The 12,168-nt window shown below is 52.4% G+C and overlaps 1 protein-coding gene across 1 annotated transcript in view; it reads left to right on the forward strand.

Annotated features, from left to right (window-relative positions):
- CRACR2A (calcium release activated channel regulator 2A) overlaps positions 1-12,168 on the forward strand; it is a 104,919-nt gene that overhangs the window by 86,432 nt on the left and 6,319 nt on the right. The window contains exons 7-9 of the mRNA XM_036251790.1: positions 3,321-3,416; positions 5,272-5,459; positions 10,363-10,434. Coding sequence (XP_036107683.1) covers positions 3,321-3,416; positions 5,272-5,459; positions 10,363-10,434 — 356 coding nt within the window. The remainder of the gene's footprint in view (positions 1-3,320; positions 3,417-5,271; positions 5,460-10,362; positions 10,435-12,168) is intronic.

Below are 12,168 nucleotides of genomic sequence, written 5' to 3' on the forward strand. Positions count from 1 at the left end.
CCTGAAGACCGAGTCTGGTACTGGCTGGGCTCCAGACCCACGTGGCATGCCCTCCCAAACGCCCTGGCCCATTTCCCTCCCGTCCTGACAGCCTGCATACCCCACCCTTCCCCCTGGACACCCAGGAAATGTAACACTCCAGACAAACCAATTCCCAGATACCATGGGAGAACATTTGAAACTCACAGTTCCTATTCCTCGTCTGGCAAATAGCCTGCTCTTCGTCTTGGGAGGTCAGAGCTGGTCAAATCATCACCTCTTTTAGCCAAGCTAAGCAAATCCATATTCATAAATCGAAGTGCAGGAGACTTTCGGTTATCCATTTTTGGATTATACTTGGTGAGTTCTCGGCAGGAAAATCTTTGTCTTGAATAGTGGCCTCCGCCTTAGTCAGTCTGGGCCGCTATTACAAAAATACCATAAACTGATTGGCTTATAAACCGCAGACATTTATTTCTCACCATTCTAGAGGTCAGAGATCAGGGTGGGCAGGTTCTGGTGAGAGCCGGTTCCGGGTCGCAGCTGCCTGCTAACCCTTGTCTCCTCACACGGTGAAGGGGCCAAGCGGCGCCCCAGAGTCCCTTTTATAAGGGCAGTAATCACCTCCCAAAGGCCCCACCTCTTATTACCATCACCTGGGGGTTAGGAGACAGCATATCAATTTGGGGGACACACACACACGGACCACATCATCCCTCGCCACCCAGCCCTGAACCTGGGCTGTAATCACAACCTCTTTTCTCCTGCTAACGCAGGTTGGTGTGAACCATTTTTAATTGTATGTCGCTTTGATTATCCACATCGTTTATTATCACAGATGCCATTCAGCGGGGGAGGGAGTCTGGATGCTTTCCAGAACAAGCCAGCCATGCTCTCCAACTAGAACCCCCCGGAGACGGGTCGGTATTCCCAGCCCTCCCCCCATTCTTCTTCAGCGCCGTGAAACGTCCGGCTGCCCCCAACCTTCAGCCTCGCCAGTGAGTGTAGGGCAGACAGAACTCACACACTCCTCACCTTGCAGACCCTGAAATAGTCTCCTGAGAACAGCAGTGTCCCCCTGTCCCCGCTGCCGGAGAGCTACTTCCTTGACCCCAAATGGACCATTGCACAGAGGGGCTGAGCTCTGGGGCATTTGCCCCTCTGCCTGGGACATGACAGCAGGTCAAAGGTCCTGGCTAAAGAAAGGGACATGTGCCCTGGTGGTTTGTCTCAGTGGTTAGAGATTCGGCCCATGGACCGAAGAGTTGTGAGTTCAATTCTAGTCAAAGCATGTACCTTGGTTGCAAGTTTGATCCCCAGCCTGGTTGGGGTTGTGTGGGAGGCAACCAATCTCACGTGGATGTTTCTCTCTCTCTCCCTCCCTCCCTCTCATTCTACCAAAAAAAAAAAAAAATTATCAATGAAAAATATCAAGTGAGGATTTAAAAAAGGGGGGGGGGCATGCCTCCAGAAGCAAAAGGTGGGCCAGCGCATGGGGACTGGGCGTGGGACGAGGTCGGAGGGACAACTCAAGGACCAGTTAGTGTCGTGGAGGTGACCTGACCTCACTGCTGCTGCACCACTTCTGCGCCCCGCTTCTCCCTTCTCAGCAGCGAACACCTTCCAGACTCAGGGCTCAGGGTCATGCTTCTGTGCAAACATGGGAACTGGCAGACTGTGCTGAGCTGTTGCTGCACAGGCTTTTGCCCAGCCACAGTGTGGGGACAGTGATGTCACAGTTGATGACAACACGGGAAAAGCGGGGCCCCCTGGCCAGGACTTGGGTTCTGGTTCTACGTTTAGCAGTTTATTTGACCCCGAGGGACATATTGGTCACTTTACACACTCCGGCTCCAGGGTAATGGACCCTTCAAAGGTCCGTGCGGGCGGGGCCATAAGACACCCCTCAGGCCCGTCCCGGCGATGGCAGCCCTGGCGTGGGGATTCTGGAGCTGGTCTACTGCCCCCCTGGCACTGCTCCCTGAGCGGCAGATAGGCCAAATGACGCAGGCTCCCTGTAAGGAGCAGGAACGGCCTCCCCAAACCTGCTTCCGCAGGGCATGGGGTTGAGAGGAGGACCATCGCGTGCTGTCCCTGAGCTGCAGTTGCTGCCTGAAAATGGGTAGAGGCAGCCGGCAGTGTCTGCAGACGACGAGCCCGGGAAATCCCTGAGCCTTTGAACAGAAGGGTCTCTGCCCTGAGAGCAGTGTGTCCCCAAGTCTGCTGCTGCCCGGTCGTGCCCACGCTGCCCGCCGGACAGGGCTGCCCTCCGGTGAAGGCACACGGGGAACCCGATCTCCTGGAGGCTACAGTGACGTCTTTTCTTCCTGCGTGGTTTGCATCTCTGCTCTGCCTTCAGGCAAGGGGACAGCTACAAGTGGCCGGAGTATTTTCATTTCTATTCTGTGCTCAAACACACCGTGATCTAGAAGAATTAGCTGGGCAAGGCGAGGGCTGGAACCCGTCTCCTGGCACCCAGCTCAGGGCCCTTACACCAGTGGTTCTCAACCCTCCTCAGGCCGCGACCCTTTAATACAGTTCCTCGTGTTGTGGTGGCCCCCAACCATAACACTATTTTTGTTGGTACTTCATAACTAATGTTGCTACTGTTATGTCTTAGGCGACCCTGATGAAAGGGTCATTTGACTCCCAAAGGGGTCGCGACCCACAGGTTGGGAACCGCTGCCTTACACCATTCCAGGCTCTGGAGAGGGTCAGGCATCCTGACAACCTACACACTTCCCTCTGTATCCCACCACCCGGTCCCTTCACACCTGCGTCCAGGGCCTGCACACCCCTGTGCGGAAGCTCAGTTCTGGGGCGGGAGGGACGGGGCTCCGGAGCTCAGGGGCAGGCACATCGGGGCCTGGGAAACCTCCCTCACGGTGAGGAAACAGAGGGCACCTAGACCCACAGGAAGTGATGCTGTGTGTTTCCAGAGTGAAGGTCATTTAAGGGATCAAAGACAGGGTCCAAGGTGAAACAGGACATCCAAATGGAAAGATAACCCACCCCCTGGTTTCCAAACGAGGAGACAGCCTGAGATGTGAGCTCAGGCCCCTGTTCCCGTCTCCCTGCTCAGCACCCCCCCACTGACTGGCACTGCCTCTTCCTGGGGGCGGTGCTTGGTCACCGGTCAAGCGGCACTGAGCACGTGTGCTCTCCCGGTCTCACCGGGCCGCACCAACCAGCTGGCAGGTCACCGAGGCCCCGGGATGTTGTGGGGAAGGCCCCAAAGCCCACAAGGATGGGGGGCCCTGCGGTTGAGCAGGTTCGGGTGGGGAAAACATCTCCATCCCGGGTGCATCGAAGCCTCACGTGTCCGTCTCTCTGGCTTGCAGGACACGGAGCGGTTTCAGGCCCGCAGCCGGGAGCTGGAGCAGAAGCTGCTGTCTAAGGAGCAGGAGCTGGAGCAGCTCGCCCAGAAACAGAAGCGGGTAGGCTGTGTGCTCCGACGCCTGGGCCTCCTGCAGCCCTTCCCTGGCTCTGGCCCACTTTCCCTGCCGTTCGCTGAAGGACGTCTCTTTTTTCAGTCTGAGAAGAACCATTTAGTTGTGCAAGATAGCATTTGAAATCTCAGATGATCCCAAGATAAAGCCTTTAATTCTCCAGGGCCAGGTGTTTAACTTGAGAAGTTGCTAAGAATTCTCCCTTGAAGTCTCAGCAGTCATTGCCGTATAATTGTGCCCAGGAGCCGCCGGCATGTCAAAGTTTTCATTTGTCTCCTGCTGTGTAAGGGAAGGGGGGGGGGGGGAATGCGGAGTTACCAGGGACAGTCACTGGTACCTTGGGAGAGGCGGCAGAGTCAAGTCTTCCTGCCAGGATGGCTATGGATGCCTCCAGCTGGGGGAGGCTCTTCAAAGGTGCAGCCTCGACCCCACTGGACGAGGTCGGGCAGCCTCTTTGTGACTGTTCCCTCCTCCTGCCGGGCGGGTGCAGGCCCCAGGTGCCCCTCTGATGCGCCTGAGCTGCAGCAGCGGGCCAGGTGCACTGCGCGGGGCAGGGTCCATCTGCTAAGGCTGCGAATACCCTGGGAACGCCCCGCTACCGACCCCAGGAACCCCGATTGCCTAGGCAAGCCCCAGGCTCACAGCCTCCTCCCCAAAGTAAGGGCCTGAGGGGGAGAGAGGCCAGAGGTCCTCTTGTCCTCCTGTTTTGTTTTGTCCTCTGCTGGGAGCAATCCAGCCCTGGACAGACCCAGACACATTGCTTCTGTTTGAATAGAGAGGGCTATTTTTAGCAACACATTAAAATATGCTTGAAGACACCCCCTGCGAAGGCTGGAGGCTGCCCCCCCCCCCCCCCCCCGCCTGCTGCTACCCAGTCTATGGAGTCTGGTTCTTTTCTTCAGCAACAACGTGATTCCGACTTCAGGACCTGCCAGCTGCCTTCCCACCCCCTTCCACAGCCGCGCCTTGCTCCCCTCCTCTTTCTCCTCCGCACTAATTGTGCGTTGAGTCCTCACCGATTAGATTTATCCTGCACATGAGTGATTGCCACCCGAGTTACTCACCGAATGCTTACCCCATTACACAGGAGCCTCGTGAGAGCCACACGAAACTCCTCGTCGTTTCTTCCTCCTCCCCTTACCGGCTGCATTCATTAAGCTCAATTTATTATAATCAATTTGTCTTGGTTTGCTGCTTCCTCCAGTGCGAAGGTGGGAAGCTCTGCAAGGCAGAGCCACCCGCCAAGAAGAGCTGAAGGTGCACAAAGTTGCTTTAGGGACACGTTTGGTTTGACCTGTTTGTGCTACTTCTTGTGAATGTTCAGGGTCTCTGGTTACCATACAGAGCTTCTGTCGATTAAAGGGGTCGGACTTAGTGGCTGAGAGAAGGAGAGGTAATAGATACATATGCTCTCAGTATCCAAAATTAAGAAGGATGGTTTATGAGGACGCCCCTTCCCTGTTCCGCATTCCATGGATGGCCAAGGAGAGGAAATGGCTTCAGGGACATTAGGAAGGGTTTACAGTGGATCTCAAGGGCTCGATGAGATGACCGTTGTTGAGATCCTCGATGGGATGATGATGATTGTCATCACTGAGATAAGAAATGCAGGCGGCTGTGGCATTTCCGTTCCCAGTAGCCCTGTGGAGACGGGGAGAGGTGAGATACGCCCCGGAAGCCCCTCCGGCCCCCTGAAGGGTGCACCTGGGGATGAAGGAGGTTTGAGGGCAGTGAGGGCACAGCGATGGCCCCTGCCCACCAAGTGGAGAAAGCCCGGCGAGGCTGGGGCACGCCAGCCTGACCATGGTGCTTGCTCCCCGATCCTGTCCCCCATCTCTTCCAGCTGGAAGGCCAGTGCACAGCCCTGCATAATGACAAGCACGAAACCAAGGCTGAGAACACCAAGCTGAGACTCACCAACCAGGAGCTGGCCCAGGAGCTGGAGCGCACCTCCCGGGAGCTGCGGGACGCCCAGCAGCAGCTAGAGAGCCTCCAGCACGAGGCCCACAAGCTCCACCAGGAGAAGGAGATGTGAGTCTCCCCGGGGACCCTCCTGCCTCCAGCTCCCTCCCATGGGGAGCGTCTGTCTCCCCTCCCTGAGGCCCTGTTCCCTTGCCTGTAAAATGGGGATTGGGTTCCATGCTCCCTGAGATCTCGTCTAAGGTTCTGCAACTAGTAAGCTGTGCTGAGCATTAGCTAGGATGACAATATACAACTCTGTTCTCGGAAGGTTTATTATGTGATCAGGAAGACATGTTATCCAGCCAATGAATACATAGTTCAGTCCGTGAGAAAATGCTGAGTGAGTGGGCAGACCAAACATGACTGTCATAGTTTAGAGACCTGGGAGACCCAAGTGGACGAGGGTGACGCCCGAAGACTCCTGAGGTCGACATGAAATTGGACGGGGCGTGTGAGGGCGCCCTGGGATCCTCACTGCAGCTCTGCCCCCTTTCCCGCCAGCGCTCCTCTGTGGGGCCCGCTGCGGGGAGCCCCACGCCTCTCAGGGCCTGGTTTGCGGGTGAACTGCTCCTAGTGTCCAGCCACGGGGTTCCGTTTAATAGGCAGAGACGTGCCTGAGGAGAGTCAAGGTGTAGGTTTGTGCTGAGCTAGAGAAGTTGCTGAGGAATATCAGCATTTATCTTGGAGACCAAATGCATCCTGAGGCCCGGGGGAAAAATCTCACTTGTTTATCTGTTCATTCATTTCTCCACACCCTTATGTACTTACTATTTGGCAAATCTTTATTGAAAACTACTCTGTGCCTGCTACTGTGCTGGGCATTCAATACAGCTCATGCTGATAATTCAACATTATCTCATATAACCCTTACAGCACCCTGATGTGGCAGAGACCAACTTTGATTTGTAGATGAGGAAACTGAGGTTTGAGGTTTTCAGTATCTGTCCAAGATGCTCAGGGCTACACATATCTTGCTGACTCCTCCCAGGGAATAATGAGCCAGCTAGAACGTGTTTGCGCAGGCGTTGGACTGGCCACCGCTCACCCACTCACTGGTTCATGTCTCATTCACTGATGCAGCCATTCTCCAGCAAAGTGTCTTCAGGTGTCCGGTCCTGCGCTGGATGGGATGAAAAGTCTGATTTCGGAGGAAAGGGCAGCATTATTTACCAGTGCTGGATGTTACGCAAATGTTCACTCTCCTTGATCAAAAGTGAAAGCCCTCACTCTGTTGGACTGTTGGCCAAATGGTCCACTGGCCTAAATCAAATTGTCCTGCTGTCTGGCTGATGTGTGCTGTCTTATAGCATGTGAGGTTGATTGCTAGGATGAAAAGCAGGTGTTTGGATTTAAAGTTTTACCCTAGTAAGATATCTCCAGTTAACTACACACACACACACACACACACACACACACACAAATGTATATATGTATATATATACATATATAAAATTCCAAGTGGCTGACTTAAAACAAAACCCCTCCATTCCAATTCTTGGGTGACCCGTGGAAGGACAGTATATTTCACTGTAAACGAGCAGAATCAGTTCCTCCTCATTGAGAGCAGGTCAACAAGGTACAGGCATTTAACTTGACAAACAGAATTAAGGCTGCAGGCTCTTAAAATCCAATCAAGTTCTAAAAGCAGCAAACATCTGAAGGCACACCATTAGAACCGCAAATGGGATGAGCACCCAGCGTGGAGCACCAGATCCCAACAGGAGGATGACATCTTCCCCCAGCCTTATCTTAATTAAGCAAGCCAGAGATGCAGTCTCTGGAGGTTGGGAATTTAAATAGGGAAGGAGGGTTAGGAAGAAGAGATTATTCCAGGACCTTCAGGGCTTGTTTTGGAGAAGCCTGCAGTGTTCTGTAGAGTCAAAAAGTGTGCTGGAGCCCAGGAGAGCATGTCTTGTCCTGTCCGGTCCAGGGAAGTCAGGAGGAAGGACAGAGAGAGCCTAGCTTGTTCTCTGTGGAATAGAGTCCCAGACCCACAGTACCGATAGAACCTTAATGCTCTAATCCATCTCTCAAATGAAGAGGCTCAGAGAGGTACGGTGACCAACCCAAAGCAACACAGCTTCTCCTGACAATGTCTTGCTGCTTGAGGCTGCTCCGGAACAACTGGGAGGGGAAAGGGTGAGGTTCGCTGATAGACAGACTTAGTCATTTATCAGCTAGACTTCTGAATGGACAAATTAATTTTCCTGTTCTCTAAAGAGGCTCACGGAAGGAGAACTCAATTTTAAAATAAGATAAAGAAAGAACAACCAAGCAGGGACGATGCTATAAAGATGAAGGTCAACTGAAAAGCAGCACCCCTCTGTTTCTTCTGTTAGTTAGCTTTTATTTAGGATAGATATTTTATAACAAGGCACAAAATTCAAAGGACACAAAAGGATGCACACCCCGCCACCCCATCACTTTCAGCCTCCAGCCACCCAGAGGCCACAAGTCATGGTTTCTTGTGGGTCCTTCCAGAGCGCGCGCACACACACACACACACACACACACACACACAATTTTCATTTACAAAACAGTAGCACATTATTCTGCATTTGCCAGCACTTTTCACTTGACAATATATTTTGGACTGTTCTACATATCTGATCCATCTCCTACAAACCAAACAACAGCAGCTCCCTAAAAGCAACCATAAACCTCTCACCAACCACTCCCGTGGAAAGTGGCAAGTCCTTTCCCTTTGAGTTCACATACTACCAATCTAAACTTTTAGAATGTCTAAGTTAGGACTTTCAAGGTCACTCAGTCAAACACCCAAGTTCCATTCTTTTCAGAAATACTTTTCTTTTTGTTAACGCAAAGCAATCTGAATGTGTGTGTCTATGTGTATGTGCACACCGTTGACTCTTGAGCGATGTGTGTTTGAACTGTGCAGGTCCACTTTGTGTACATGGTCGGAGCAGTTCACACCCGAGTTGCCCCAGGATCAGCTACATTTCTATCCCTGGTTGGCGGGAATCTGTGTTAAGTCGAGGGCTGACTTAGGTTATATGGATTTTCAACTGTGCAGGGGATTAACCCTCACATTGTTCAAGGTCAGCTGTATATCTGTCTATATGCTTCCAACCGGATGTATGTTTACTAGACAAATGGACAGATGTGTTCACATTGATATGTAGTATAATATATGTGTGTATTTGTATGTGTGTTTGTATAGCTCCAGCGATCAGCTGGTTCTATGAAAACAGTCAGAGAAGACCTGGGACAACTTGTTATTTAGGAATTGGCTCCTCAGTCAAACACCCTGGAGAACCCAGACCTGAGATCTCCAGTGAGTGGTTTTCCTCAGCTGTCTGCTCCCTGCTGCCCCCAGAGAGAAGCAGGACGGGGGTTGGGGGTGCACAAAGCCGGCCAGGCCAGCTTGACTCCGGGGGCACAGAGGCAGCCAGTAGGCAGCTCCAATTCTGCTCATCGGAGCACAACCCTAGAAAGGGGTTTGGGGACCCAGTTGGGACAATGGTAAATACATTGTTTTCCTTCAAGTTGAAATTAAATATAGCTGGTAATAAAATGTTAAGAAGTTGCAGGTCTACAGGAGCCCGAGAAGTTTTGCTGCTTAATTAGGATCGTCTGAGGTGAACTTCCTATCTGATTCAGACCGTTATTGTTAATTGACTTTATAATTATTCTGTAAAGGGGAGAGAAGGCCACTACAGATAACTCTTCAGAAACCAGGTTATTATGAGCCGGGCGTGGGTCTTATGGACCCAGCAAGCTGGTTCTGTTTCACCACATCAACAAGGACATTGATGGGGTGGCAGAGGGTGGCTGTCCTTGCCCATCCCAGTGTGTGCACAGTCCAGGTGCCCCAACAACCTAGGGAAAGTGATGACATTGTCAGGCTGGACGATGCTCCCTACACTAAATGCTGTGCTGCAGTTTGGAAATGTGGACCTTCGGACCGTTTGCATGAACCACGGTGCAGAGCACAGAGGAAAAGATGGGAGGAAATTATGCAAGGTTCACTTTCCAGCGTCACCCAGTTCAGCTTTTTTTCCTTTCTTCCCTGACTGTTACTGAATACCTCCCCAACTTACCCCTTCCTTCCTCCCTTTTTTCCTCCCTTCCTTCCTTCCTTCCTTCCTTCCTTCCTTCCTTCCTTCCTTCCTTCCTTCCTTCCTTCCTCCCCTTCTTCCTCTCTTCCTCCCTCCATTCCTGCCTTCCTTCTTCCCTCCCCAGCCCTCCTTTCTGCTCTCTCCCTTGTTTCTTCCTGGCCCTGCTTGCAGACGGGGCCCTGCGGTGTGGAAGCAGACGGGAGCGCTGGACAGACCCCCGCCTCGCCCCGTTGCCCTCCAGCCTCCACGGAACTCTCAGCTTCTCCCCACTTCCTGAAAACTCCTGATATGATTGACAGCTTCATACTGTGATATAACTGACGCATTAAATCTCTGCTTTATAGCTAGAGATAAGAAATCCCAAGTCAAAGTAGTGACTGACCGAGAGTGGAATTTCCAGGTATCTGGGAACAGACTGGAGACTCTGGGGGAAGGCGAGGCAGGAAAACGATTCTTCGAGAGCTCCTAGCACGCAGGGGAAGAATAGCTGTTGTACGCTCGCCCTCCAAGACTGGGCTGGAGAAGAATATCGACTCGAGTTCCCCGAACTCTGAGCAGCAGGACCGTTTGGAGCCCGGGAAAAACAGTCCAGTTGTCTCCCATAGAGTCGTGCCCACAGGTGGCGTGAGGGTGGCTGCGGAATGAGCAGGTTTGGGGCCAGGAGGCCGTGATCACGACCCTGGATTGCCTGTGTGAGCCAGGAGAGGTTCTGTACCTCTCTGACTGTCTGCAAAATGGGGATAATTTTACCTTCCAAATAGGGTGTCTGATGGCTCACTGAGATCTCCAAGGAAGGCCATTTTCCTCTCAACCCCTCTGTCCCCAGCGGGAGGGGTCCTGAGTGCCTCACCCCCAGAACAGCCGCTCATGGCCGCCGTTTGCCTCCTCCCTAGGGAAGTGTACCGCGTGACGGAGGGTCTGCAGCGGGAGAAGTCGGGGCTCCTGAAGCAGCTGGATTTCCTGAGGTGGGTCAGCACTGCTGTGTTCCGAGAGTGCATCCCAGACGCCTGAGGTTGGGGGCCGGGCTGAGCCTTCCCGGCCTACGTGCTGGAGGACAGCTGCTAAGGGAGCTCATCATTTCCTTGTGTTTGACTTCGTTCAGACAGCCGCATCCCACCCTCTCCTCTGTGCCTGGTCCGTCCACACACGCCCCCTCCCTCTCCAGTTTACCCCTCCGTGGGCAGGCTCCGCTCCTCCTGCGTCTCTCTCAGCACCTGGCAGGGCTCTTTCCCAAGCAGAAGGGGAACTGAGTTTATTGAGTATCCACTCTGTGCCAGCCACCGTGTCCCTTTCATCTTCAACCTAACTTAGGAGAGTGGGGCGGTTGTTAATCCAGGAGTTAGGTGAGGAGGACGTTGATGTTGGAGAAATGAGATCATTTACCAGAAGTGACAGCAGTACTCACTGGCTGACTCTCTTTATCTTGTCATATTCCATTGGCGCCTGTTGAGTGAGTACAGGCACACCTCGTCTTGTTGTGCTTTCTTTATTGTGCTTTGCAGGTATTGCTTTTTTTTTTTTTTTTTTTACAAATTGAGGGTTTGTGGCCACCATGCATGGGACGAGTCTATGGGTGCCATTTTTCCACAGGGCTCAGATAATGGGTCACATTTTTTAGTAATAAAGTATTTCTTAATTCAGGTTTGTACATTTTTTTAGACATCATGCTGTCGCACACTTAATAGAGTAACGTGTGTAAAGTGTAGCGTGAACATTATTTTTCTATGTTCCTGGAAAACCGAAAGAACTCGTGTGACTTGCTTTGTCGCGGTAGTTGCTTTATTGCCATGGTCAGATCCCCGGATCTGCCTGAACGTGAGTGGGAATAGCACCAAGTAAGGAGTTTCCTTAGCCTGCTAAACCTCATTGTAAATTCAAAGCTCACTGGTCTGGAAGGTGCCAGACACCACACCAAACAAAAACCCACTGAACCCGTGTGGGGAAAGACAGCATTGTGAGCTTTGCCCCCGAGGTTCCAAATACCTGCTACCTGCCAAACACCTGCTGGGGAATGGTGACCAGGCAGAGGACTGGGTTCTGATTTGTAAAGTGCAAGTGGTTTTACATCAGGTAAGTTATGAAGCTTTTGTTCTGTTTTTATTTTTTATTTGAAAGAAAGGTAAGGTCGCTGTGTCTGACGTCCATGATGCTACTAAACTGAAAAGTGCTTCACGCTGAATGCATTCAGATGGGCTGCTCTCAATGCGTGATTCAAACAGGCTCCCAGAGGCTGGGAGATGAAAGGTTTTCTTAGGTGGCCAAGTTCTCATCCACTGGAGAGATGTTGATTCTTAGGAAGGCTTTAGTGAAAGGAAGAGAACAAGATGTTCAAGGACAAGTTTTTTCTTCCCCCTTTCTTTCTATTATACTTAGAAAAAAGAAAAGGGCAGATTCAATAGGAATGGGGGGGAGGCAAGGCAGTACTCTACGAGTACTCGTGGGTCTAATGGAGACCAGCATTTGTGCAGAACCACGTGGCCGGAGCTGCTGCGTGGCTTCCCGCTACACTGTGCCAGCCGGTGCAGGCCGGCGTGGGAGGCGGCCCGCAGCAGGTTTCTCCTCCAGTGAAATCACTCGCTAGCGGCCCAGAGCAGTGGGGAAGCAGAGTGAGGAGAGAAAGTTGGGGGAGGGGTGGGTAGGGTGGGTAGAAGAGTGGGGATGTGGAGGGGGTGGCGGTGGAATCCGGACAATAGCCGGGG

Source organism: Molossus molossus, unplaced genomic scaffold (genome assembly GCF_014108415.1).
Source record: "Molossus molossus isolate mMolMol1 unplaced genomic scaffold, mMolMol1.p scaffold_m16_p_10, whole genome shotgun sequence".
In the NCBI taxonomy this organism is placed as follows: Eukaryota; Metazoa; Chordata; class Mammalia; order Chiroptera; family Molossidae; genus Molossus; species Molossus molossus.